Here is a 27802-nt window from a genome sequence, read left to right as displayed (position 1 = left end):
GATATTCTCTCGGGCCCTGAACTATCAGAACACTCAACTCAGTTTCCATATTTTTGTTCATTTTCCCACTACCTTGGTACTATCTCTGACTATAGATGTAGAAAAAAATAAAATAAAAAGCAAATAAAAATTGTGTAATGTCCTCTCAGGTTCAGGGAAACTTTTACAGTTCTCCCGATTAACTCACTATGGTTGGTGTGATGTATTTCGGTTCTTCTTGAAAAACAAATGCCACTTTCAATGCCCAATTTCCTTAATGATTGGGAAGTAAAGGCAGAGTCCAGCATTTGTCTAAGGGGCATGTTATGTTCTCCTTATATTGAGCTCTTAAGACTTGGTAGCATTGTGGCATGCTACTTGACCTTTAAAAGCTGCACTTCCCCAATACAGCCAAATGTAATATAATTAGGAGAAATTAACGAAGTAACCCAGTGAAAACATTTATTTTAATTCTGAGGCAGGAAAAAAAATAATGTTCAAAATGAAGAAAACAGGGGCTGGGGATATAGCTCAGTTGATAGAGTGCTTGCCTAGCATGCTTAAGGCCCTGGGTTCAATCCCCAGCACCACCACCAGGAAAAAAAAAAAAAAAAAAAAATGAAGAAAACAAGCTGTTTTTTATTAATGATTAATTACTTATGTAGTAAAAATTAAACAGAAAAATGTCTAAAGGCTGAAATGAAACCCAAGTTGAGCATAAACTGACAAGTAAGAATTCCTGCCTTAACTACTCATATGAATAGATGAATAGTTATTCCAATAAATATTGCTTGAGTCTATCACCCTACCATACCTCTAGGAAGATAGAAAAGTGAATATGTCAAGATTTCTTCTCCCAATGATCTTACAGTCAATCAAAGGGAAAGAGAGAGACACCAATAATATAAAAACCACACGTAACAGTGCAACTCTACAACTCTGCCTTCCGTGGTTGTCATGACTGTTAAGTGACTGCATACTTACACAATGTTTAAAACGGTCTGGCACATGGTAGTAAGCACTCTACAAATGCTGATTAAGTAAATAAACAATACAATATATTTGCCATAGACAGGCACAAGCCTGAGTGAGCAAATCAGCAACAGAAATGTCAAAGGAAGTTATTAAAGCAAAAGAAAAGAAACATTATCCCAGGTATTAAGTTGAGATAACTTCATAAAACAGTGAACAGACCAGATGACAAAAGCGTAGGGTAGAAGATTGGGCTTTAAAAATGAGTTAGGCAGTAGCAGACCACAGGAACTCTTTGTGTAATATGTGTTAGCTTTATAATGTTTGGTCATATAAAAAGAGACAAATCATTTTTAAAATAGCCTAGAAATCATATCAGAGTCAGGTGTGTATCTATGTAAGGGAACCAAGCAGTTACCATATACAACTTCAGTAATGACTGATACTGCCCTTATATTATTCTTATAGAGATAAGGAATATGTACTTTACATTTATGTAGCTTTTCACATTCAAGTTGGTATGCTTACCCTAAAGTTCTTAATTACAAATTTGGCAATCTGTTTATGCAACAGTTTATTAGAATTGCCTCCCTTCTCACTCCTTTCTATAGCAGATTTATGGAGAAATTTCTTGTGGTGAAGATAGAGTCAACTCTTTTCACCTCTGCAGCAATGAAATTCACTCTAGGTTCTGCCTCTAGCTCAGAATTTTTCTATTGGAAGACTCGAAACTGATTGAAGGCAGAAACAACTGCATCCCTCCCTGTAGCCCCTGCATTTAGTACAACAAATATAGTATATCTCTGTTGACTGTGGTTTAAATTGAATTAAGTGAACTGGGTTGGATTGGATCAAAGTGAATAATAGTAAAACTTTGTTATCATTTTTAGAATTTATTGTTTGGAAATACAGTGAAATGCACAGAGATAACATTTAATATGTATTGCAAGTGGTCCTTCTCTGTCATCAACTTTACAAACCACCCTGGATATAGATTACAGTACATAGATTGCATCCCAACAAGATGGCTTTGATTAGAAAATGAAAGAGATTTAATCCTGGTAGACCAATAAAATGGAATGGTTAAATTCCATCATGGTGTGTAACTTAAAGTACTGGTAATTAAAATCACAAATCTTGAAAAACCCCTGTTTGAAAGTAGCTAAGCAGATAAATGTTGTTATAAACTTTTGTCTCACAGGTTTAGAGACCCTGAAAATCTTAACCTTCAGTGCAATTAGTTCATTTTAAGACATAGAGAAAACAGATTCATACAATCACCAGATGAATACATTTTTATACATGCATCATGGGGAAAGATCCTTAAAGTCTAAATAATACACCACTTGTAGCTGGCAACTCTTTCCACCAATCAGTAGTATGTTATTTTAAAAAGTACGATCTTTAACAAAAGAATTTTCTGCAAACTCCTGATTTTTAAACCATTACTGTTCAAATTCAGACTCTGAACAAGTGAAAGTTCTAGTAGTCTCTTGGAAATTAATACCTGCCTTTTAATATGTCATTTTATTTCTTCATTTATTTCATATAAAACAATTTAAAATAATTTAAAAGCAAGGTAGAAAAGAACTTTTAAAATGTACCTTATTAGTCACCTTAGTGTCTTATTCAATGATTAGAAAAATCATCATCTCAGTGAGAATCATACTTGACCTAATATATTTTAAATAGTGAGCATGCTATTCATATTGGAAGAAATTTCCTATGAGATTATCTAATATGTAATGTAACATAGAATGCTAAAATTGACATGGATATGTTTGTTGCTTTCATTTGTTGATAAAAATGATTCTTTGTGACCTAACTGACAATCATGTAAAAAATGTCTACCTTCGGTTTTGCTTTTACTTTTTTCTTTGGATGTTGCTCAGATGTACTTTGTTGAGCTTTTACAGTGATTCGTAAAAGGGAAACAAAATATTCTTCTAAATTTATAAAATGGTGGAGACCATGAAGATTTGAAGATATTTTTTCAAACATAAAATTACGGAATAAGCCAGACATACAGGGGTACATACCAAATGATTCCTTTTATGTCAGGGTCACAATTAGGAACTACTAATCTATGGTCTTCTCAAGATAGTGGCTGCCCTTGGTGGGGTTAGTAACCAGAAGAGGGCATGAGGGAGGCTTCAAACATGCTGTTAAATCTCTTAAATAGGGTGTGACTGGATGTGGATACTGGTCACCTAAGTGGGCTGTGCGTGAATACTCATCAACTACCATTTATTTCTTGGGTCTGTCTGTGCTATACCTCAATAAAAACCCCCAAATTAAATAAATTATAAATATACTGATAAACACGTAAATAAAGCAAAAATGAAAAGCTCTTAATTTTTTTTTTCTCATTCTAATAATATAATTCTCAAGGGGCTCAAGTTAGTCACATATCGCTCTAGTTGTCCCAAATTACAAGCCAGTTTAGTAGCAGAACCAAGATTGGATATGGATCTTCGGGTTCTATATCATCATCTGTTGCAGGGGCAGGGTTCTGCATTAGTTTGTTTTGATTTTTATGTTTTGTTCTCAATCTCGAGCTGCACTAATCTCTAAGACCCCTAATGCAGATGACTGGCAGGACCCTGATAACCCCTCTGTGTGGACTGACTCCTTTTGCCATGTTGCAGGCGAGTTGTGTGAGGAGAAGCTGGACTTCTGTGCCCAAGACCTGAACCCGTGCCAGCATGACTCCAAGTGTATCCTGACGCCAAGGGGGTTCAAGTAAGTCAGAGATCTCTCCTGGGTTCACAACTGGGGAGGGGACCTTTCTTCCCCACCATAGCCTCACACCTGGCCTCAGGGTTAAAAGGACTTGCTCAGTAGTGCCACGGACCACTTTATAAATGCTCATAGGCATCATGGACTTCTCTTAGCACACTGCAGAAAAAGAAAGGAAGTTTTTGTTTTGTGCCAAGACTTTCTGGGAGATCAGGTGGGTTACAAAGGAGCCTTAGCCTCATCCTCCTCATGTTTATTTGAAAGCCAACCCAGCTAAATGCATGGCATCCTTTGGTGCATCATTAAAGGTAAGTATGTGGTGAAATAAACAATGTGATTTGAATGTAGCTGAAAATGTTACAGTCTGAAAGAACAGTCAGACTATCCAAGGTGGGAAAGATAGATCACCTATGTGTCCCAGCCTGCCCCGGCCAGTTCCAGGATGTTGTCTCACTATAATTATCAATAGTGCTCCTTTTACCTTAATATATGTCCTGTGGTTCTGTAAAGGTGACAGTCATACTAGGTAGAGGGTTCCCTCAAGTGAACTCAGAACATCAAAATTATTTTGTTTTCCTCCCCAGAAATAATTGTGAATTCTGTTTGGTACCAAATTACATGATTCCTTTGCTGCAATCCTGAAATATTTTCAGTCGATCAACAGTGAAGTCTCTTTTTAGAGCTGCCAGTGGCTTAGAGAGCATGTGATCCAAATTCACTTCAAACACAAGGAAATCATGGTCCAGAGAGGTTGAATGATTCTCCAAAGATCTCAAGGTTACTTATTGGCAGAGCCAGGTTCGGTTGATATTTTCCAGTTGAGTGATTTTCCTAATACTTGTTACCCTAGGTGGTTTTATAGTTTATGAACAAACACTTCCATTGGGGGTGAAGATGATAGACTGGGATTGTAGGCATGACACAGTAGTTGATCTGTGCTTACATCAGGTATTAGAAAATGACATTATTAGCTTCTTCACCCATATTTATTGAATATCTTCCATGGACAGGGTGAATGGTGATAATACCATTTCATATTTTTGTAATGCTTTCTAGCTTTTACACACTTTATCTTCTCAGTGAAATGACCCACAATTAGTTGCCATAGGCTTCAGAGAGTTTAAAATTACTCAGCTTTAGGAATAGTTTTATAAGAGAAACTGGGGTTTCAGCTGTTACTCTAAGCTTTTGATATTTATCAAATGATCTCAGACATTCTGAATCAAGTTGGGGTGTGAGGCCAGTAGACCCTCTCTGTCTTTCAAAGATCAATCCAAATTAAATATTTATTCTCAAGTTTTCTCTTGGCAGTATTCTTTCATTTCAATTTGCTTTATAATCTTAATTTTAGAGTATATGATGACAGTTGCAGTAACTGCTGATCCCATTTGATGTCTTATCAAGCAGGAAAAAGATAGATTTGATTCTCTCATAATATTTTTAGTTTACAACTCTATACAACCACCAAAAGTCCTATTAATTTTTTAAATTTTATACAGAATTTTATACTACATTTTATTCAATTAAACACCTTAAGTAAATTACTTTTACTCCTGATCCTCTTTGATAATGCCCACAAATGAATGTCACAATTGAAAGTGCATCACTTACATAATCAATATCATCATTTCTCAGAGAAATTAGGCAGATTTTCCAGAAGTGCTTATTTGCTGAACAGGTTTTGCATGACTTTGTAATTATAAGATGAAGTATCAGTAAGACTTAATGGAAGCATTAAAAATAAGAGTTTGTCTTCAAAACAACAAATTCTTAAATAAATATCTTCTGTTACTATCAGGTTGTGCACTCTTTAAAGTGGCTTTCAGTGGATTATGGTTTAGCTGACTTGGAAGATTATTATTTTCAGTAGTCAGTAATTCACGAGCTCCATTTATACTCATATGTAGGTTAGGTGAAAACTGGTTGAGTCAGACGGTATGCTGTGGCTCCCATCTTATAAATAATTGCATGTTATAAGAATGACAGTTGCAGAAATAAAATGGGCTTAAAAATCAAGCAAGATGAAACTGGTTAAGAGAATCTCCACTGCCAAGTGTTCTTTGGACAACTGTACTGTTACTTCAACTCATTTTCTCATTAGTAAACTAACAGGTCTGGTTTTACTTTTCTGACTATATTTTATACCTCATCAATCTTCTGAATTGCTTTGAGATATTTCCAGATCATGAGATGCCATAAGTAGTATTTTCAAGCATGCATCTTACTTATTTGGCTTTTGGGTTTCTAAATGGTATTTTGTATTCTTTGCTTTTGTCTTTATTCCTTGTCAGTGGTGTAGAAGGAATTTGATAGGTTTTATTGATAATACAAACTTAAAGTCATTCTTGTTCAAATTTTTCTGTTTTGAGACTTGCTCTGAGGAACCAAAACAAACCAAAAATGTTGATCATGATATAACTGCAGGTTCTAATGGACTTGAAAACTAGTATTGGGGGGAAAGAGGATATAAAATGTCTCTTTGACAGCCATGGTAGTAAGTGCATGGTTCTCTTTATCTTTTACTCTGACTTCTTAGATGAATAATTCAAAGTGTTTCAAAGCATTGTTCTTTCTTTTAATACTCCATACTTCAGTCGCTCTGCTCACATTAACATTGATGGAAGTTCTCTTCCAGGGCCTTGTCCATCTATTTCTGAATCTGTATGGCCACTTAGGGTCCATTTAGCTTCAGTCTTACTGTTTACTTTGTTTCATTACAATTCAGCATTAAAAACAACTGGTGGCAGAATAAGCATGCTGTTGCACTGAGCTCATTTCATTTCTAAATTCATACATGCAAGTTCAAAGTCAGCTTGTTACTCTTAGGAGGCATACACGCCCATTTGTTTTAACTCATCAGTTCTCCCAAAATGCTTAAAGCCTGATTTTGCATTTTAGGACAAAATCCTTGGCATTCAGTAATGTCACATTCATCTGAGTATTTTTAATTTATTTACTTAAATCCTAATATATTTGAAATAAAACAGGGGATAATTAGTGAAGAATAAATGATAAAGACCTTTATAGAATTATAAAAGCATATAAATAATTATAAAAATTAGCAATCACTATTGATCATACATTATATATAAATACTATACCAATGACTTCACACATAAGTGGGGGTTTTTGTTATTGTTTTGTTATTGTTTTGTTTTGGGGGTTTTTTTTTGTTCTTTTTTTTTTTTTTTTTTTTTTTTTTTTTGGTACCAGGGATTGAACCTAGGGGCACCTAATCACTGGACCACATTCCTAACCCTTTTTTTTTGTTTTATTTTGAGACAGGGTCTTGCTAAGTTGCTTAGGGCCTTGCTAAATTGCTGAGGTTGACATTGAACTTGCCATCCTCCAAGCCACTGGGATTACAAGTGTGCATCACCATACCCAACTGGGTATGCAGTATTAACAAAATTGATTTTCTTAAAATTATACTTTGTTCCAGTGTGTCTGGTTTCTTTAGGAAAATTAAAAATGTCCATCATTAAAAAATTTGTTTAAAATTTGCAGTATATTTTCCAATGTAGTACTTTCACCATCCCGATGGTCAAATGAACTAGGCAGAACTAAAAGTAAATAACACTGCAAGCCAAGTGGGTAGTATGGAGGGGAGAGGAGGAAGAAAAGAAGAGGGGGAGAAACCCTGATGCAGTTAATCTGCTTTTATTTGCATTGTGGCTGTTCAGTATTATCAATGAGATACTGATAGATCACAGGGAGAAACCACGCCATACTTTGCAGCCAGTACTATTTACTGGACTTCATTATTTGGGGATAAGATAATTCTAAATAAGTTCTATTAAAAATGCTACCATCTTTTGTAAATGAAATGAAGCTGTTTTACTAATATTAGATCAGTTGAGTCTGAAACTTTACCTGCTTGTTCAAACAGGTGTGATTGCACACCAGGATACATTGGTGAACACTGTGACATTGACTTTGATGACTGCCAAGATAACAAGTGCAAAAACGGTGCTCACTGCACAGATGCAGTGAATGGCTATACATGCATCTGCCCGGAAGGTTACAGGTAAAGCAGAAGTACCACTTGCTATTTTGAATTAGGTCCTACAGGACTCAAATTCACATATCATCTAACTAACATGGGTTTTTTCCTCTTTATTCTTCAGTGGCTTGTTCTGTGAGTTTTCTCCCCCCATGGTCCTCCCTCGTACCAGCCCCTGTGATAATTTTGATTGTCAGAATGGAGCCCAGTGCATCATCAGGATAAATGAGCCAATATGTCAGTGTTTGCCTGGATACCAAGGAGAGAAGTGTGAAAAATTGGTCAGTGTGAATTTTATAAACAAAGAATCCTATCTTCAGATTCCTTCAGCCAAGGTTCGACCTCAGACTAACATCACACTTCAGGTGAGAGATGCCCCTCCAGAAACAGCTGATCTGATTTTAAGCCTCGTTCAGCTTCTAGGAATGTACATCAGGGTAACTGATGAGTAAATGATGGTGTTCCTCAAATAGAAGGTTAACAAACTCACCATACAATGACAAAAAATGTTCCTTGTGGGAAAACCTTTGGTAATTCTTCTCTTCAAATTTATATTTTTAAAATGAAATAGGAACCAGTATTTTTATTTGCTACTTGATCCAAAAGGGAAAAAACTCCCCACAGTAGCAAAGTATGTCCCTTCATTTTTTTGCTCTAGTAAAGATATTTTGTTTATTTGTCTTCATGATTCTGAAGTTGAGTCCCTGCACAGAGGGAGACTTTTCTTAGGTAACCCACAGCTGAGAAGGGATGCAGGGAAAACAGACACCACAGTGCAACCAGTATCTCCTGACTCTTCTCTCAGAGTCTTGAAGAATTGGCATGAAATTTTCAAACACATATTTTAAATCTTTCCAAATCACTGTATACCGTTAAGAAGTCATCAGATCCATGTAGAAACAGGTGTGCTAGACTGGGGGCGATACATGCACTTGGGTCTACATGTTTATTTTTTTCTGGTAATCAAAATCGTTTTAAATATATTTTGAATGCAAACAGCATTAGCCAGTTTCGTAGAGATCACACCTCTTTTTATTTGTTTTACCCCAACACTTCAATGAGGAGTGGGCTTCTGTTGAAATCATGAGCAAGGGGAGACAGGTAGGCTGTCTTTAAAAACCTTTCCCCTACCTTCCACTATCTGTCACATGGGATAGTTACAGAAAGTGTACAGTGGTATTGAGTAATACCTTTGACCTAACTAGTCCTTTAAAAGAAAAGCAATATAAGAACAGAGATTTCCCCCTGCCTGTGGCATTATTATAAGGAATTTGTTGTTATTGTTGTTTAAATATGGTATATGAAAATGAATCTTGCTGGATGCAGAGTCATCTTTAGCATTTGCCAAGAACAAGACCTGTAATGGGAGCAAAAACAGCAAATAAGTGAAAAATCTCCAGCAAAGGAAGTTCTGGGCAGACCCAACTTCTTTACTTAAGTATGTGTTATGATTTTTTAGCTTCCTTATGAATTAATTTATACCAGAAAGAGTTGCAGATGGGTCACCCTGCAAACAGTAATTTCAGCATACATTATTTTCTTATAGCCACGGGGACAAAAGGGACCATACTAAGAAGTCCTCACTTCACTTAGTGGTCTGTCTCTTTTTGATGAACGATGTTTGGTGGGCTGTACATCCTAGTAACATCAAGGTGACTTCCTACTAGATCGCCACAGATGAGGACAGCGGCATCCTCCTCTACAAGGGTGACAGAGACCATATCGCAGTGGAGCTCTACCGAGGGCGAGTTCGCGCCAGCTACGACACGGGCTCTCACCCGGCTTCTGCCATTTACAGGTGAAGATCTCTCAGTTACTGGTAAAGGTGAAAAAACTTGTTTAATGAAGAACTGCTTCTTTTCTATGATTTTGTAGTACACATGGGCGGGAATGATTTGCCTGTAGCAGGCGTCTTAGTTCAGTTTAACAGAACACCTGATCATGAGTAGAAAAGGGGCCATAGAGATTTATTTCTTATAGTTCTATGGAGTCCAAAGTTGAGAGGCCACATTGGTAAGCATCTTCTAGTTGCTTCATCCCATGGCAGAAGGCAGAAGGGAAGATGGGATGGGGAAGAAAGGAGCCAAACTCATGTTCTAGTCAGGAACCCACTCCCACAGTCACTAACCCATGCCTTGATAGCAGAATTAATCCACTCATGAAGGTAGAGGCCTCATAACCTGATAAACTCTCTCTCTTTTTTTTTTTTTTTTTTTTTTTGGGGGGGGGGGTACTGGGGATTGAACCCAGGGGCAGTTTACAACTGAGCCATATTCCATCTCTTTTTATGTTTTATTTTGAGGCAGGGTGTCACTAAGCTGTCCAAGGCCTTGCAAAGTTACTGAGGCTGGCTTTGAACTCATGATCCTCCTGCCTCAGCCTACCACACTAGCTCCTGATCAACTCTGAAGAGTCCCACCTTTCAGGATTGTTGCACTGGGGATTAAGTTTCCAACACATGGATTTGGGGGGACATATGAGCCATAGCAGCAGGCTTTATGATAGACACCTTTGGTATCAATACCAGCTCTCCATCATCCTGCACACATGACCTAGTTAGTTGCCTCTTCCATAGAAATAACTGTCACCCTTTAGTGAAGGGATACCCACCCATGCATATTTTCTCCAGGCAGGTATCTTAAGTGGATTAAGTAAATGAAATGTAAGAAATGATATACTCTCACCCCTTCATTCTTCAAAAGGTCTAATTTCTTAGATAAGTATTCCTCTATTACAAATAGTCTTGCTATTGACAATGGAAAGAAGAGGCTACGATGAGTGAACCATCAGGACCATGAATTCTCAGTTCTCTCTAAATGCTGCCGTGTGAAAATGTTGGCCCAGGTTTTGCCTGACTTCTGGTTTTTCCAGAAAAGGCAAAAACGTGTTTTATAAAATATTTTCTCTATATTTTTAATACAAGATATGTGAGCTAAACACATCTGTAGGTCAAATTCACTTGGCAGCAAGTGAGAGGATGTTGTTTGTGACATAAAGTGAAGTAGCATTTATAAATGTGCTTCTAAAGCCTTCACATCCTATCAGAAGTCTTCACATCTTATCAGATCCTTCATAAATAGTCCTGGGAAAACAGATGCCAATTGCATCCATGAGTGAAATTCAATAAGCCCTTCTGGTGGTGAGCTGACCCACGTGGGACTATTTGGAGCATGAAAAACAATAATTATTGGTTTCAAAGTGGAATACAATGGTTATTTCACTTCCAACTGGTGATGAATTAGTGCCAACATTTTAGCTATTACTAGGCCTTAAATTATATAGCCCTGATATATTTCAGACCATAAAAAGATATCATAAATTTGTGGTTTATTTATATTTTTTTATTTTTTGATGATGATGAAGCAGTGTGAAATTCCCAGAAACCACGGTGAAGTTTTGGAAGTTGGTCTAATAAAGCTAGCATTCATATAAAATAAACTGAAATATATCTGCAGATAAATTATAGAAACCCAAGTGACTATATCTGAATGAGAACATACTCTTCAGAGCTCATTTTCAGTTTATGTTCATTTCCTTTTTTGCCTAAGAAACAATAGAATGTGCCCTGCAACATTTATAAAAAGAATATCATGTTGCACACTCTTTGTTAGAAACCAGAAGTCTGTGTTTCTGCTGCAAGATCACCAAGTAGAGAAACACAGTATTGGGTCTAGGGCAAACACAATTTAACTCTTGCCTTTTAAATTATGATGATAATTTAGGGAAAGCTAACACATTATTTTCAGTAAATTCAAAGAATCAACAATTATCTAGAATTTAGATAGGTAGATATGTTTAATATAATATTAATTAGTATTTTATTATATACTATATTAAGAAAAAGTATAATATACTAAGTGAAAGATTAGTATTTTATTATATACTATATTAAGAAAAAGTATAATATACTAAGTGAAAGAAAGGAAGAAAAGGAGGGAGGGAGGGAAGGAAGAAATATGAATGATCTATATGTAATATTGAAAGATTTTTCAAGCTATGTAGCTCGGCTAGAAAAATTAAATGAGATAGGCCAGTGTCAAAGGTAGGTACAAGTGTATGCATTTGTATTTCTACAAATGTGCATAAAGAAAAGCTAGGCATAGAGACAAAGGAAAGGAGTAGAAGCAAGTCCTCAGTTGGCATTTCATTTCATATTGTTTTGTTTTTTGAGCTATTTGAATGTCATTAGTTCTCAAAATAAGACTGTGAAGTAATAGACTGGAGCCAGTACTCTCAAGTCAGTCTGCCTTGACTTGAGTACCAGCTCTTCCACCCACTGACAGTGTGTGGTGGGTAAATTGCATCAATTCTCAGGATCTCACCTGGAAAATGCGGGTGATAAATAATTGTACCATGCTTTAGCAGTAGAGCTAAAGCAGCACCACATCTTCCCTGTGGGACTGAGTGTGAATCCTGCTATTTGATACAAGTATTCAGAACAGTGCATGGCAAACAGTAAAAGAGGATAACTACCAATATCACAAATTCAGAAAGTCCCAAATCAAGTTCCATTCATTTGCTTTCACATAAACCTGTGTTCTCCGTGAATTCTTTAATGCTAGAAAAACACAGCCAGATTCTTGGGCAGCACAGCTATAGTGGATTTACTCTTTATCTCTTCTTTCTTTCACCTTTAATTTACAGCTTGTCTCAGGTTTTAATTCTGCTCTACTTCTCTGGCTTCTATCCAAATGTGATGAAGTGGCACAGTCTCTGTCCTTACTCGGGCCCTTACTACAGGGTGAATCTCTGATGAGAGGTACCACTTCTTCATCATTATAGAAAAATCCATCCATAACACTATTGCAATCAGCTTTCCCCTAAAGGTCTTAGTAAATATTTGGTTTGGGTGAATTAAATGTTTAAATCATGATTTGTTTCCATTTAGGTAACATTGTTAAAAATGCACCACAAAATGATGTTTTAGAAGGGGGTATTTTACATATTCTTACTCCAGAGAACTTGTCCAGTTGAAATCCAGTTTAACTACCATCATTTTGTGTTAAGTAAAATTTGTTTTGGCAGAACATTGTTTTCTAAATCATGCATCATTGAATGTGCTATTGGAGGACTGCACATGGAAATAATTTTGTACATAAGTTGCATTATACCAATTACCTGATTAATTTTCAACAATGGGGAAGTAGATTGTATTTTAGCAAAACAAAATCTGATAGAATTAAGGAAAAGTCATCATAGAAGTTCTTGTTTCCATAGGATATTTTTAGTTAAGACAATTTCATTTTAGGTATCTGTTATTATTTCAAATAAGTCAGTTTGAGGACAATTGTTTCATGGAATTATTTCTAGACTGATAATTTGATGTCCTTCAAAGTGACTTTCTTTTAATGTAGATAAAAGAAATTGTTTGAATTATTAATAAAAAAAATACATGTTTCTTTCATTAGATTCAAATTAATGTCCTTTCCCAAACATCCTTTTTGGAAACATAGCTATCATTTAAAGATGAGGATGGTAGTTAGTACAGCTTTGAGTATGTTAAGGAAACTCAAGATGCAGTGATTATTCCTTAGCAGTAGAGCTAATGCAGCATGTGCATCTTCTCATCTGGAGAGAAGACTGTGGTTTCTTTTAGACATATACGCTTCACAGCACCAGCCTCCAGACAGTGTTGTAGAGCAGTTGTTCTGGACCCCACCACTAGTTTCTCATTCTACAGGTCTCCAGTGGGCCTATCAATTTGCATTTCTGACCAATTCCCAGGGGATGCCATGTTGCAATGACTATACTTTGAGAATAGCCCATGTAAAAGGGATCTGTGTGAGCTAATAAGAACTGTTGATATGCCTGTTTCCACACTGGAGTCCTGGGACATCATGCTTGGTGTTGACTTGAAATCAGCCATGTCAGGAGTATTTCCATTCCAGAAATCAGCAAAATGCTACAAATTCAGGCTCATTTTCTTTTCCCAGAGAGCCAATTGTTAAACATTTGTCAACACTCCACCATCTCTAATAAGCAATAACAAATGAAATGAGCTGCCAAACAAGTAAATGAATGAAGAATCTGGCACGCATACCTAATTTTTACAGCACACAGAGAATAGCATAAAGAGGAACTCAATAGTAGTGGCATGGATGGATGGATAAATGAATGAATGAATGAATTGTAGCCTACACTTAAAAGTAACATTAGTACTAGGCTCTGAGATGTGGAGTCATACGTTTTATTTTCAAGAAGGCTGATAATTACCTACCTTTTAAAGCAACTTCCTTTTAATCTAGAGAAGAGAATTTTTTTGACAAAAGTTTTTCTTGAAAAATATGTATGTCTTTCTTGAGATTCAAATTAATCTCATGCTCCAAACCGAACAGCTTCTTTGGAAATGCAGTTTTTAAACTACTGTTTAAAAATTAGAAAATCAAATGAACCACTCTGCTAGCATGTAGGACACTACGTGTTAGTCAGTTTCCTTATTACAGTTCCATGCAACTCCAGGGGACTTCTGCTGCCTACTTTAGATTTGGTTGGCAACATAACTCCCTGAGTTGTCTAACTTGCATTTTAAAAATAAGAAAAAAGAAGCTCAAAAGAGACTGTCTGTATTCTTGAAGCATTCAGTCTCACTGGGGAGGCAGACAGCAGACAGAATCTATAAGATGGTCTTCTTATTTTTAAGATAAACATTGAGCCATTCTGGACATGCCACTTTGGAAGACATCACCATCAAATTTATAATCCTGGGCAAGTTACTCCACTTTTTATACTTCAGTCACCTCCTCTCAACAATTGAAACTGCATCAGTTTTTTCACATGTGGTGGTTGTAATTGGAAGGAAAAAATACAAAATCAAAATATGCTACTTGGCATGGGGCAGGTTCCTAGGCATTAGTACTGCCAGTGGTTTATGGATTCCCTTCAAACTCAGATACCCAGATACTAGCAAATGATATGCAAATGAGAGCCTCATTGCTTCACAAATTACCCCACAGTATGCTCAATCATGGAGGTCCCTTTCTATTTTAGTGTGTTTTATTAAAATTAATCTCCTTCAGAAGTACTGATTAAAATATATTGGTTGATGAACTATTTTATAAAACTTTCTTCTGAAGAACTCTTATGCATCCAGGGGACTCTCATTTGGCTTTCTGTTCCTTTTGATTTAAGAAGACAGGCAGAGACATTTTTTATTTCCATCCCCACTTCACAGAGGAAATACCTTCAGTCCAGAGATATCAAAATGTCTGATTTAGATTCCTGTTTCATTGCTCAGACTATGCCACCAGATTTTTTAAACTTTTATGGCAAAAACCTGGAGCTCACATAAGAAAAACTGAAAATTTATCTTTATTAAACTACTGAAACACTTTAATATTCATGGTTGATGTAGAAATATGAAAATGTTATTTTTAATGTCCTGAGTAAATAAAGTGGAGAAAGAAAATCAGAAAGATTTTAGAGCCTTCTTTTCCTTTAAGCCCCAAGTATTAAAGTTTTTTTTTTTTTTTTTTTTTTTTTTTTTTTTGCAGCAAACCACAGGCATAACTGGAAAATCACATGGCTTTCATATGTCCATTTATATTCTAGAAATACAAGAAAACAAAATCTCAGGTAGTAGATGAATATAGTAAAACTAAATTACATAATAATGGTAAAAAAGGAAATTTATGTTCCCAGTGAAAAGGCTCAAAGTTAAATGGTTCACTTGCTCCTTTTTGTGAGTCATATGGTTCCCCAGGGAAAGGGAGTTTATCAATACTCATCAGACCCTGAAAGGATGTTAAGCATTGCAAGCAGGTATGTAAGAGCTGACTGTGATAGACTGAAAATTTGATCAGTTTTACAGGTAAAAAATCTCTCAGTCTAACAAGTAACGACTGGTGTCAGTTATTGCTCTTCTTTTAAAAGGATATGTAGGCCAAAGGTTCTTGGACAACTCCCAGTCTGTCTCATTCTGGAGAACAGAGAGTGGAACAATTTAGAATATTCTTAAGTCTTACATATTCTCTTTAGGCCCATACACACAGTGTCATCATAAAAACAAAGAATCTGAAAATATTAATTTTGCAATACTTACAAGTTAAAAGGCTAATGTCAGATGTCACTTAATTCTAAGAAGATATAAATGGATTTAATCTCTGTTGTAACTCTTTATCAGGGTCTAAAATTATCAGACTAGATATTTAAAACTTACAGAGAGAGAAAAATCTTAATGTGACTCTCACTGATGATTGGGAAAACAATCCAAGCCCAGTTTTCCACATAATTTTATATGTATTCTCATAACCTGCAATCTCTCATTGTAATATTATTACTTTCTTTAATTCAGTGATTTTGAGTAAATGTACCAAGCTTTGCAATTATCATATAAGGTTATTTGTGAGGTAACTATCCCTGGCATAATTGTGAGAAATGCCATTAAAGATTGTCATTGTTGAGAACACACACATTTGTGTAGTACTAGGAACTCTTCAGGACTTTTATTGAAAATGTGGTGCATAATAATTGAGATCACATTGACTAGAGTAAAGCAACCTGGCTTCACATCTGTTTAGCCACTAACAAGCAGTGTCATTTTGAGTCCCCTAAACTCCCAACTTTTGTGAAGCTTCAATGAGTTTGCAAAATCCCTAGAATAGTGCCCGGCCCATAGCATGCACCAAAAAATTCTTTGCTCTTTAATTCACACTATTCTAAAGAGGAAGAAAAGAGAATAATCACCTAAGGTCACAACCATTAAGGTCATACATTTACAGAGAAGTAGGACTAGCTGAGCAAGATTTCTTTCTCACATTATTCTTCAAGATACTGCTGTAAAACCTCAAAGAAAAATTTTCTAAATAAGGTGACTCTTTCAGAAGTTCTGTTTTAAATATACTAGAAGCCTGTTGATTAGAACTATATTCTAGTTAATATTATTAAAACAAAATAGCCCCTGTTATTCCTAATACATCTCTCTTATGTTAACTTGACACATATTTATTGAGCATTTACTGTTTACCAGATACTCTGCAGAGTACATTGAGTACAGAAATAAGTAATACATGGCTCCAACTTTAATGTAAAAAATTATAGAGTTAAAAATTTATACTCAAAAAGTGGAACAAAAAAGGTAATAAAGGAGAAGTAATAAAGTGAGTTGATAACAAAATAACCTACCTCCTGCTTCACAGCTGAAACCTTGCATTATAAAGGGTGCATGAAACCTTAAAGGTCTTAAGCTACCCCACCCGTATACTATCATTAACAATGACTTATATCCATCTATTGTCTAAGAATAATATGTGACCAAGGACATTTGGATCTTTTCTTTACAATTTTAAAGGGAGAAGTGGGGCTTCATTATTAATATTTATATTAATAATTCCTGATTACAAACTTATTGATGCTGATGATATTAATATCATTTAATTTGGGTGTGCTATGAATTTTTTTAAAGTTTATTTGATATAGGCCTCAAACTGTAGAAGGGAGAAACATTTATTAGCACTTACTAAAAAAGAAAAGTGCAACATTTTAGTAATCAAGTCACTTATCCAAGATCAAACATTCAATAATTGCATAACCAGGATTCAAATTCAGATTTATGAAGCTCCAAATTCTTTATATTTAAACTCTAGCTGATATTCCAACTCAGCCAATCCCCTTAGAAGACAGTCAAATTAAAGACCAAGAACAGTTGGCATGTAACTGTATTTAGAAAGTAATTTCCTAGCCTCTCTGCCAATTTTAATGATGTTAAGTGTCATGATAATTAAATATGTAGGAGGTAAAATATTGATTGACATTTCTAATATTTATTTTTAAAGTTGATATCTGAGACAGGCTATCAAAGATTACTGCACACATGAACTCTCTCCTCAAACACTTCAACAAAGAGAACTTCAAATGTGTTCACAGTTCTGCAGAATGCCTATCCTCAAATCAAAACCTGTTTATTCCCAGTCAGCAAGCAATGCAATATGATTAGACTCCAGTGGTAAGAGCCAACAGAAATGTTAGTACATCTTTGTGTCCTTTTCCAGGCTTGAATTTTGCAAATTAAATATCAGTGTATAGAAATCAAAGTAGTTATCTTGAAGAGGGAGTAGTAGTTACTCACACTTAGGAATAGTCTCTAAATCCTCAGCTCCCATACATCCATTTTGGACCTATTTTCAGTTCTTCCAGACAGTATCCCAGGTTGCTAGATCTTTAGTGTTCACTTTATTATTTCACCCCAGTTTCCAGTTATACCATTTCTTGCCTATATAGTGAAAGGTGAGTATATATTCCCAACTCTGTACTGTGCATTGGTCCCATTTTCTTCCTGGGTCCTGTTACATTGTTCCTATTAACATTTTTTGCCTGCTCTAACACCAGGGTTAAATTTGTAACCACAGTTTAAAATCACCCAGCACCTATTTCCCAATTGCACTAAAAGTCATCTTCTTTTTCAATCTTCATTTTCCATTACCTCAGTTTCTTAGTCTTTTTGTTTGTCTATTTTATGAATTTTTATAAACCCTCTCAAAGGTTTTAGAAGGTAGCAGCAATAATTGATTAGACCTGGTTTTTTAAAAATTATACAAAAGAGACTAGAGATACACGGTCATTCCTGGGTTCCTTAGAAATGACTCTGTTAAGCATTTTATTTATAAGCTCTGATTTATACCTGTTTCAAGAGCAGAAACCAGCAATGCCTTAACATCAATGTCTCTAGAGTATATTTGGCACAAGAATTGGTTCTTTGTGTTTTTAATACTATTTGGAGTAACAGACAGTATCTTAGTAAATGGAATTTTTACGGCATTTAAAGCAGATGATGAAATTATTCTTTTGTAATTTCTGCATGCTGAGGGAATGGGGCTGAATAATAAATAAATTACTCATTTGCACTTCTCTCAGTGAGAGAACAAACTTACTTTGTGTTCTATTCCTGAGAACTTGAAATTCATTCTATCTCCTATCTCCTTGAACATGTCCTTTAAAAAAATGTAGCTTCCTTAATGTCAGCTCTGAGTGTCTTTTCCTCAGCAGTGCTCATTGGAGTATGTATTTTAAGCTCTTTAATAAGGAGAGATGGAAAGACCAGCTAAGTTTTTCTCCATTGCAGTGTGGAGACGATCAATGATGGAAACTTTCACATCGTGGAGCTGCTTGCCCTGGATCAGAGTCTTTCCCTCTCTGTGGATGGAGGGAGCCCCAAAATCATCACCAACTTGTCAAAACAGTCCACTCTGAATTTCGACTCCCCACTCTATGTAGGAGGTAAGACTACTTCCCAATTCAGTGAATCCCCATACCCTGTGGTGGTTCACAGCATAGACTGATTCTGAAGTTATCAGTGTGTCCGGTGCCATAGTCATTGTCCAACGGTTATCCATCTGAAAGATGGACAGCAAGGACGGAGCAGAAAGAGCCAGAGCTAGGTGTGAAGGGATCATTTTGTCATTCCGGATGTGGGTCTCACAACATGTGTCATTGGGAGAGAGGACAGTAATGAATATTTCTCCTGTGCCTATCATGTGCTAGGTAATTTACACATCATATCATCAAATCTTCTATTTACCTGTTTCAAAGAAAAACAAAGATGGTATTCAAATCAGACAATGAAGAAAATGACTAAACAAGCATGAGGCAAACTGGGGCGTCGGAGCCCCCCCCCCCAGCTTCCTTAATGAGGCAAACCCTTCAGCTAAGCCATGTGTGACGGTACTGGAGTTTCTGCCCTACCAGCTGCTCATGAATGACTTAAATGTACAGACTGGATCAGACACCAGGCAGGGGTTCTGCTTAGCCAAGACCTTAACCTAAATGAACAAGAGAGAAAGTTGAAAAGGTGGGGCAGGACTGGAAATGATGGACTTTACTTTTATTCAGCAAGAAGGAAGATGAGTAAATGTGTGAGAGAAGGAGGTACAAGCAAGTTTTAAAGGACCCCAGGAGAGAAGACCTAGAAAGCAGAGAACTTCCATCTCTGCCTCCCATCTGGAGGAGCAGGCATAAATTTCAAAATTTAGGGAAAGACACAGAATTTCAAACTTTAGGGAAAGGAAGAAGAGAGGAGGTGATGTTGACTCAAAACACCTTTGAGTTAAATTACATTGAGTTGAGTGATAAAATTAACTCATTTTACAGAAAAATTAGCCTGAAGATGTTGGGGCACCTGATTTCTTTACTATGACAGGTATTTTCATGAAGATCATATCATCTCCTACAAATAGTAACCTTAGGATGCTACACAATTACCTTAACCCCTGAAAGCCTTCCCTGGGAGCATTTTTTTAAGTGGTCCTCTAAGTCCAGAACACTTCTGTTTAAAATTTTCAGTAGTTAAATAGTAACACTTTTATATAGTTTGATTTTTCAGAAAGAGTTCAAAGTCTGTAGTGTCATTCTATAAACATCTATGGAGCAACTACAATATGCTGGGATCTAAGTTAAGATACATAAAGGATATAAAATTTAAAAAGAAATGTCTCTTCCGCTCCCAGGGATGTGGGGGATAAAGGTACCTCTTCTAGTAACCACAGTGCCTTGTGATTAAAAGATTGCATACTGAGTCTGCTCAGAAAGTTGGCTGATCTAATTGCTTCATGGGAATCACAACCATGAGACTCATTAAAAAACAAAATCTGTCCCTTCTTGCTTATACTCTACTTAACAGTTAACAGGGCTGCTTTGGGACAGGTGAAGCAAGTCATAGCTATACCTGTGATTTGAAAGAAAAGAATTTACATTTATTGAGTGCATGCTGTGTACCCAATACAGTGACACCTTAGGAAGTAAATATTATTTTCTTTGTTTCAAAGTTCCCAAAGGTCAACCTAAAGGATTTTTCACAACTTGTCCAAGTTCAAAAGGCTATTTTGTGGTAGATACCTCATTTAAGTATAGGTCTGTCTGATTCCAAAGCCACCTGAATCGCCACTCATTTCTTCAGAAAAAGCAGAAAGCAATACAATCTAAGTTATGTGGCTTTTAGTTGTCTATTTCTGGACTTGCCCTTTATTGGATTTTATTGCACTTCTATTAGAAACCATCTCATTTAATCTTTTAAAACCTCTTCAGAATGTAGTACAAATTTTTTTTTTCCTCAAATACAGGATGAGATTGTGTAGATCACAACATTTTTCAAAAAAGGGAAAAATGTGTTCTAAACTCCAATATGAAAAGTACTAGTCCTTCTGAGGGTGGAGGATCTGGAAGAATCCAGACAGGGCCTCTGTCCATGCAGGCCTGAAGGAAACCACTTCATCCCACCCTCAGTGCCAACAAGCACATTGGTCCCACTTCCTTTCAACTCAGAGTGTGGTCACAGGGTGATTCAGATTTTTAAAAATACAAGGAATCCTGTAAGACCACAGCTTTGAATGCTGCATGGCAGAGGCATGAGAAGCTGAGTAAGCAGAGGAACGTGAGGTAAACAAGTCCAGTTTAAAAACAGGGCCACCCATAAGGACGACTGTCCAAAGGCAATGCATCTGATGTCTTGTCCATTGCAGAAGTATTCTCTGGAAAAATGGAGAGGTAGCTTAACTTACCTTTGGCTTATTAACTACCTGTGACACAGTCTTTATTCAATGCAAAGTGATTTCATCTTTATGTTTTTATAAAATAGTCCAAGCAGAACATTTATTACCTAATGATGGGAGGGTAGGACCCTGATATGAAGACCCATTCATATATTATAGATCTTCTCCTAGTACTGCCATTGACAGAAGACCTCAGTGTTGATGCTCGATCCCTTTATAGTTATTTGGAAGAATGCAGAATCTTTTATGTCTAAAAATAGTCTATCATTTGATTAATTCCATCTAAGACCATGGCATAGAGGAACGGTTTTATAAATATCATGAATTTTCTACTTTTATCAGTTAAGATCTAGCCCCTGGTCAAGCACATTTAAAGGTTAACTTTAAAAGAGTTTGTGGCTGGGCAGGTAACTCAGTGCTCACCATGCATGAAACCTTGGGTTCAATATCAAGCACCCCCATCCCAAAAAAATCTAAATATCATAGATATTTAGAATGATTCTTTATTCCATGGTATCCTATCAAAAGTTAAATACAGTCACACACACATACACACACACACACACACACACACATACACACACTACTGTAGTTAAAACTAGACCTTTCATAATTGTGAGTCTGGAGACTAATAGACACACATTCACTAATTGTTTCTCCCTGCTGTGGAATTTTGCCAATCTGTATTTTATAGATGTGTACATATGGGGATTGTACCTTCATCAAAATGAGCTATTAAAAATAGCTTTGGAAGAAGTTCATTTTTAACCTCTGAAGAAAGGACCATAACCATGTAGATGTTAAGGTCCACATGTTTATGATGGATGGATATGATTAAGTTAGAAAGACTCACCCCAGAGCAAGGAATTTCCTGTCACTAGTCCTTTCCTGTCAATAGTCTTTTTCCTGAAATTGGTAAATTTTGTCCCTTTGACCCTGCTATAGCAGCCCAGTCTCCAAGGCCAGACACACACAGAGTAATAACCTGTACATATGGAAATTCAAAGCCCAGACCTGTAATTGTGGTTCAAGTATGACCATGGATCACCTGCATAGGAATCACCTGCCCTGCAAATTGGCGTTTAGGATTCGGCACCCATCCCCCTCCCCACAGGGTCAGAATCTCAGGATGGGGAGAGACCTGGAAAGCTTCCTTTTAACATGACCTCTGATGGTTCTGCTGTGTGACGAGCTTGGAAACAAACGTTCTAGTCCATCTGCTGGTGATGTAGATAAGAACACTAAGCCCTAGAGAAGGCAAAGGCCTGGTCCAAATGCACTCTAAACCGAAAGAGATTTGACCTCTACTCTCACCGTTTTGTGAGCCTGGCACCTGACTTTGGTACCTGCTAGGATTCTAATGAGGATCTTTGAATGGCAAAGGGGACAATGGCATAAGGGATGAGCCCCACAAGAGTGCTCTGGTTCTTAGTGTCAGTGACACACATCCCCTGGAGAGTGAGAGCTTCGATATTTCTAGCCCATAACTTGCAGTCAGCAGCTCAGACTCCAGGCACAGCTGGGGCTGAGCATACCAAGAGAGACTCAGCACTCCTAAGGCCTCTGGCTCCTTCTCTTTACCCAACATGACCTGAATGGTTGTCCCCTGCAGAACTTCATCCAAGAACTAGTTCAGTGTCTGGCTCAGGCCATGGAAAGATTCCTCCGTTTTGCCAAAATGAAAGTTACCAGATGACTGTCACTAGTGGAATGTTTATGTACCAAGATTGCAAATACTATGTTTTTGAAGGAATTTATTTTGTACTCCTGATTGTGTTAGAAGATGAAGGCTTCATTCTCAATTAGGAAAAATGCATGATGTGAATGAGGTGTTGTCTGGATAAGAAGCAGAGCGAGCTTTTCAGACACCGACATCCCTAACTGAGCTGAGGACATTGCCCTTGGTGTACTGGGTTAGTTGCTTGTTTATAGAGTTAGGCAGGACTAGAACAAATGATCACTGTGAACCCTAACCCTAACCCCCTAGACTTGGTGGACCGAACCTTAACTCTGGGACTAAGAAAGTTTGTCTCCTTGACCTAATTCTAATCTGAACTTGCTGGGTAACATCGACTATGTTGCCCAAGCTCTCTGGGCTTTGGTCCTTCTTCTTTAAAATAAGGGGTAGAATTAGTCAGGGGATTATAAAGTGCGCTTTTGTGGAACCCCCAGGCTTCCTGCAGATGGCAGTATCTGGAGTGAGTGGGCGTGGATAGAGAGAAAGAAACATTAATCTGACCCTCCAGTAGCTCTGCTTCTAGGTTTTATATATGTATATGTATGTGCAAAGTTTAGTTTGAAACAAAATTTAAAACTTAATGATTGACCACCATAAACTGGGTTCTTTATTCTAGCTGTGCATTAGAAATACTGGGAACATCTTCCAAAATAAAAGCAATACCACTCTCTTTACTACCCCACCACCACCACCCAGATACTGTGATTTAGTTGACTGGGCTGAGGTCCTAAGTACCTGCCTTAAATGACTGATAAACCTGCAAAGAATCTGACTTCTAACGTGGTGCCCCCTCAGGCATGCCAGGGAAGAACAACGTGGCATCTCTGCGCCAAGCCCCTGGGCAGAACGGCACCAGTTTCCATGGCTGCATCCGGAACCTGTACATCAACAGTGAGCTGCAGGACTTCCGGAAGGTGCCCATGCAGACAGGCATTCTGCCCGGCTGTGAGCCATGCCACAAGAAGGTGTGTGCCCATGGCAGGTGCCAGCCCAGCGGCCCATCAGGCTTCACCTGCGAGTGTGAGGAAGGATGGATGGGCCCCCTCTGTGACCAGCGGACCAATGACCCTTGTCTTGGAAATAAGTAAGTTCAGGCTGCTTGGTAGTTGAACATATAAGCTCAACCCTCAAAGCAAAGCCCAAGAGAGGAAGGGAGGCAGGCTGGCAGGTATAGGGAAACAGGAGGGAGTGAAGCCAGCCCATACCAGCACTCTGGCTCATATTCAGACATCCTCTGCTCCCATCTGATCTTCACCCATGTTCCTTCTCCCCTGTAGATGTGTCCATGGCACCTGCTTGCCCATCAATGCCTTCTCCTACAGCTGTAAGTGCCTGGAGGGCCATGGAGGTGTCCTCTGCGATGAGGAAGAGGATCTCTTCAACCCCTGCCAGACGATCAAGTGCAAGCACGGCAAGTGCAGACTCTCGGGGCTCGGGCAGCCCTACTGTGAGTGCAGCAGTGGATACACGGGGGACAGCTGCGATCGAGGTGAGTCAGCCCAGCGGAGCACTTCCTTCACTTGGCAGTAAGAGGGTGCACTGTAAGAGAGAGAAAGGGTGAAAGAAACAGGCAGAGGAGTGATAGGAAAAGAAAATCCCAGGTCCTCCGTTGCTGCTGTTGATTTATTTTCAAGTGTCATGGAGGTACCAGATGTGAAATGTCCTTAACTCCCACCATAAGATGACTTTCAGAGGTCTTGTCACAACTTGATTTGCTCTGAAAATTCTCCAATTTACCCTTTGTTAAGGTGATTCTCCTTTTTACCTTCTACAGAAGGCACATTAACTTTATTCACCTGTTACCTGCTCTTCTCATGCACATATATTATTAATTCATCTTCTGGCACAGAGAAGATGGAGTTACTAATTCTTCTCAGATCTTAACACAAACTCACCTGTGACCTTAGAGTCCACCACTCCTTCTACTTTCTTTCTGCGATCAGAACTTGCCTTGCCTCCAGCTGGCACGAACTTTGTTTTGTGCATCAGCAGGACTAGACAAAAAGAACGTGCCTGCGGAAGCTTTCAGCAGATGTCTCCTTTTTGAACTACTTCATATTAGAGTAATTTATGAAGTTAGTGGAATGTTACTTGCATTAAGTAACAGATTGGATAATATTAAACTCCAGGTCTAATAAATTAAATTGCATTCTCTCTGAAACTGCTCCCTGTGGTAAACAAAACCAGCTGTTGGTTGTGTAAAAACAGGAGATGTGTATTTTTTCCCCTTTTTCTTTGCAATAAAGGAAAAGATTTAGGAATCCAATTTTCTTGTCAGTGTAATCGCATTGTATTTATAGTCTACATATATAGCATTCACTTTGCTGAAAATAAAGACCCAAAAGACGCATTTTTTTTTTAAGCAACAGCAGGCTGTGCCACCAGCCCAAGATATGTAATAAAAACATAACACTAAAAATACAACTTACACAAGGGCGCAGAGACAGCATCCACTGAATTGAGATGTGAACTCACAGTCATTGTGATTTTTTTCTGTTCTTTTCTAGAAATCTCTTGTCGAGGGGAACGAATAAGAGATTATTACCAAAAGCAGCAGGGCTACGCAGCCTGCCAAACCACCAAGAAGGTATCACGCCTGGAGTGTAAAGGCGGGTGTGCAGGGGCACAGTGCTGCGGGCCTCTGAGGAGCAAGCGGCGGAAATACTCTTTCGAATGCACTGACGGGTCCTCCTTTGTGGACGAGGTTGAGAAGGTGGTGAAGTGCGGTTGCACGAGGTGCACGTCCTAAGCAGGGTCCCGACACCTCCCACCTTTGACACAGGTTGTCTACTTCTTGACCGTGCTGGACTAATTTATGCTTCATAGTGGAAATATTTGAAATATATTGTAAAATACAGAACGGACTTATTTTTATTATGAGAATAAAGACTTTTTTTTTCTGCATTTGAAAAAATAATAATAAAAGACTTGCTTGAACTAAAGCTTCCCCCTACGCTGGAGGAGTGTAAAGAGAGCTATATGTGGTGGCATTAGAGCAACCATGGGAACGGTTGCCACACAGATCTGTCTTTGAAACATGCTGAAGACTGCAGAAGCACAGAGAGACTGAGGAGCCACTGTCCCCGACCTGGAATTGCCCAGAGCATAACACGCGTGTCCCACCTTCACATCAAGAACAAGTGTGTGAGTGAGACTGCCAGGCAGGGGGTGGAATTCCAGAATTTACAGAGAGAGCAAGCTGATGAGAAATATTTTGTGCAAAATACAAAGTATCCTGAAGATCTGGGTTCCATTCACAAGAGGACCTGGGAGCCGAGTGCTGTGACTCACAGTACCTTCTTTCTAAATGTCAGCAGAAGCAGCACACAGAAGTGTTCATCTACCATTTTCCAGTATTAATTTTTTGTAATATAAATGATAAAGGAGATGATAAAGAACCAATAGATTATTGATAAATAAATTAGTAATAATATGATTTTTTGTTTCTATGACTTCTAAACAGCCCTATACAGTATTCAATGAGGAATATTTATTGTATCAAAGTACATTGTACTTAACGTGCTAGGCCATCCTTTTGCTGTTTCTTGATGCTTTAATATATATTAATTTATAATTATCCTGATTTTTTTGTACATTTTCAAACTTAAACATCAGGATTTTTTTTTTTTTTTTTTTTTTTTTTTTGCAATAGTACTAACATAGGGTGTTATCTTGGGATAAATATGTGTTGGTCTGTTTGTTGACCTGGACATCTGACCACTGGTGTCACTGACCTGCTCTGGCCTCATTCAGGACACCTTCAGAGAGCATGCAGAGTCCAAGAGTAGGAAAGGCACATCTGTGTGAGACAGTCATAGTATGGGAGGAAGTGACCCCCTGCACATGTCCACGCAGAAGAGAAATGGTGTGTAGCAATCGACACTAGAAAGTAGACCTTTTATAAATTAATATCTCCTTGACATTTTTGCCCTTTTATTGGTTGGGGGAGAGAGACTGTCATGTCAAAAACTGTAATATTTTTTCCAAAAATGAAACTCCTTTATTACCTTCATGTTCCCATGTTAACATATTTGCTGCTAAATTACATTGTAGAATCGATGATGATTTATAGTGGACTCTGCTCTTTCCTCACTTAAATCCCAGGGTGCCCTGTAAAGATGCAGATGTTTGCCCCCCAAAAAAGAACTTTTTAAAAAAGAAAATTAGATGTACATGTATAATTCAGTGTGCTTTGTCTTTCTCCAGACTAATATCAGTTACACTACTGATGTTTGTAAATTAAACAGATATTTACTTCATTAACAGCTTGGTGGTTTTCTTAGAAATTGCACAGTACTTAGAGGTCCTCCCTTAACAATTTGTAAATCCATTGATAAAGAACAAGGAAGATGATCTATACATATTTGTTGTCAGGAATTGGTTTGAGATGAACATATTGTCACATTTGGGGACTTTGAAATGTTCACATGGAAGAGACTAATGGAATTATGTGTTCTTTGCTTTGAGATAAACCTCAGAGCCTTATTCCCTTGGCACTGTAATTCTTCTCTATTGATCATGTAGACTGAAGTAATCTATATTAGAGATTTTACTTTATGGTGGTTATTCTTAAGGGATAAAAACATGAAGTCATATGAGTTTCCAGACTGCATTTCCTCTTCTTCTTGCTTATAAAGACAATTAATTCCCCCTGCCCAAAATTGTGAGACATAGTCTAACTAAGCAAGATGTTTTTTCATCTGTTTTTTTTCCCCTCAATTAGAACCAGACCAAGTAGATTTGGTAACTGTCCAGGTCAAAAAACAACACAGACTGAGTAGACTACGATGTCACCACTACTCTTTAAGAAAGTCAGGCACACGTGCACATCCACAGACACACTCAAATCGTGTCTCATATATTCATTCTAGTTTATGGTTTCTTCATTTATGT

General features: G+C 37.5%; 1 protein-coding gene across 1 annotated transcript in view; it reads left to right on the top strand.

The window, feature by feature from the left end:
- Positions 1-27172, top strand: part of SLIT2 (slit guidance ligand 2) — a 338311-nt gene extending 311139 nt beyond the window's left edge. Inside the window, 8 exon segments of the mRNA XM_079153098.1 lie at positions 3600-3693; positions 7580-7717; positions 7818-8058; positions 9361-9491; positions 18750-18904; positions 23705-23993; positions 24187-24398; positions 25417-27172. Of these exon segments, the coding sequence (XP_079009224.1) occupies positions 3600-3693; positions 7580-7717; positions 7818-8058; positions 9361-9491; positions 18750-18904; positions 23705-23993; positions 24187-24398; positions 25417-25658 (1502 nt within the window). The 3' untranslated portion in view covers positions 25659-27172.
- The last annotated feature ends 630 nt before the right edge of the window (positions 27173-27802 follow it).

This window comes from Sciurus vulgaris (genome assembly GCF_902686455.1).
Source record: "Sciurus vulgaris genome assembly, chromosome: 9".
Lineage (NCBI taxonomy): Eukaryota > Metazoa > Chordata > Mammalia > Rodentia > Sciuridae > Sciurus > Sciurus vulgaris.
The sequence above is the reverse complement of the archived record's forward strand: the minus strand, read 5'-3'. Positions and strand labels throughout refer to the sequence as shown.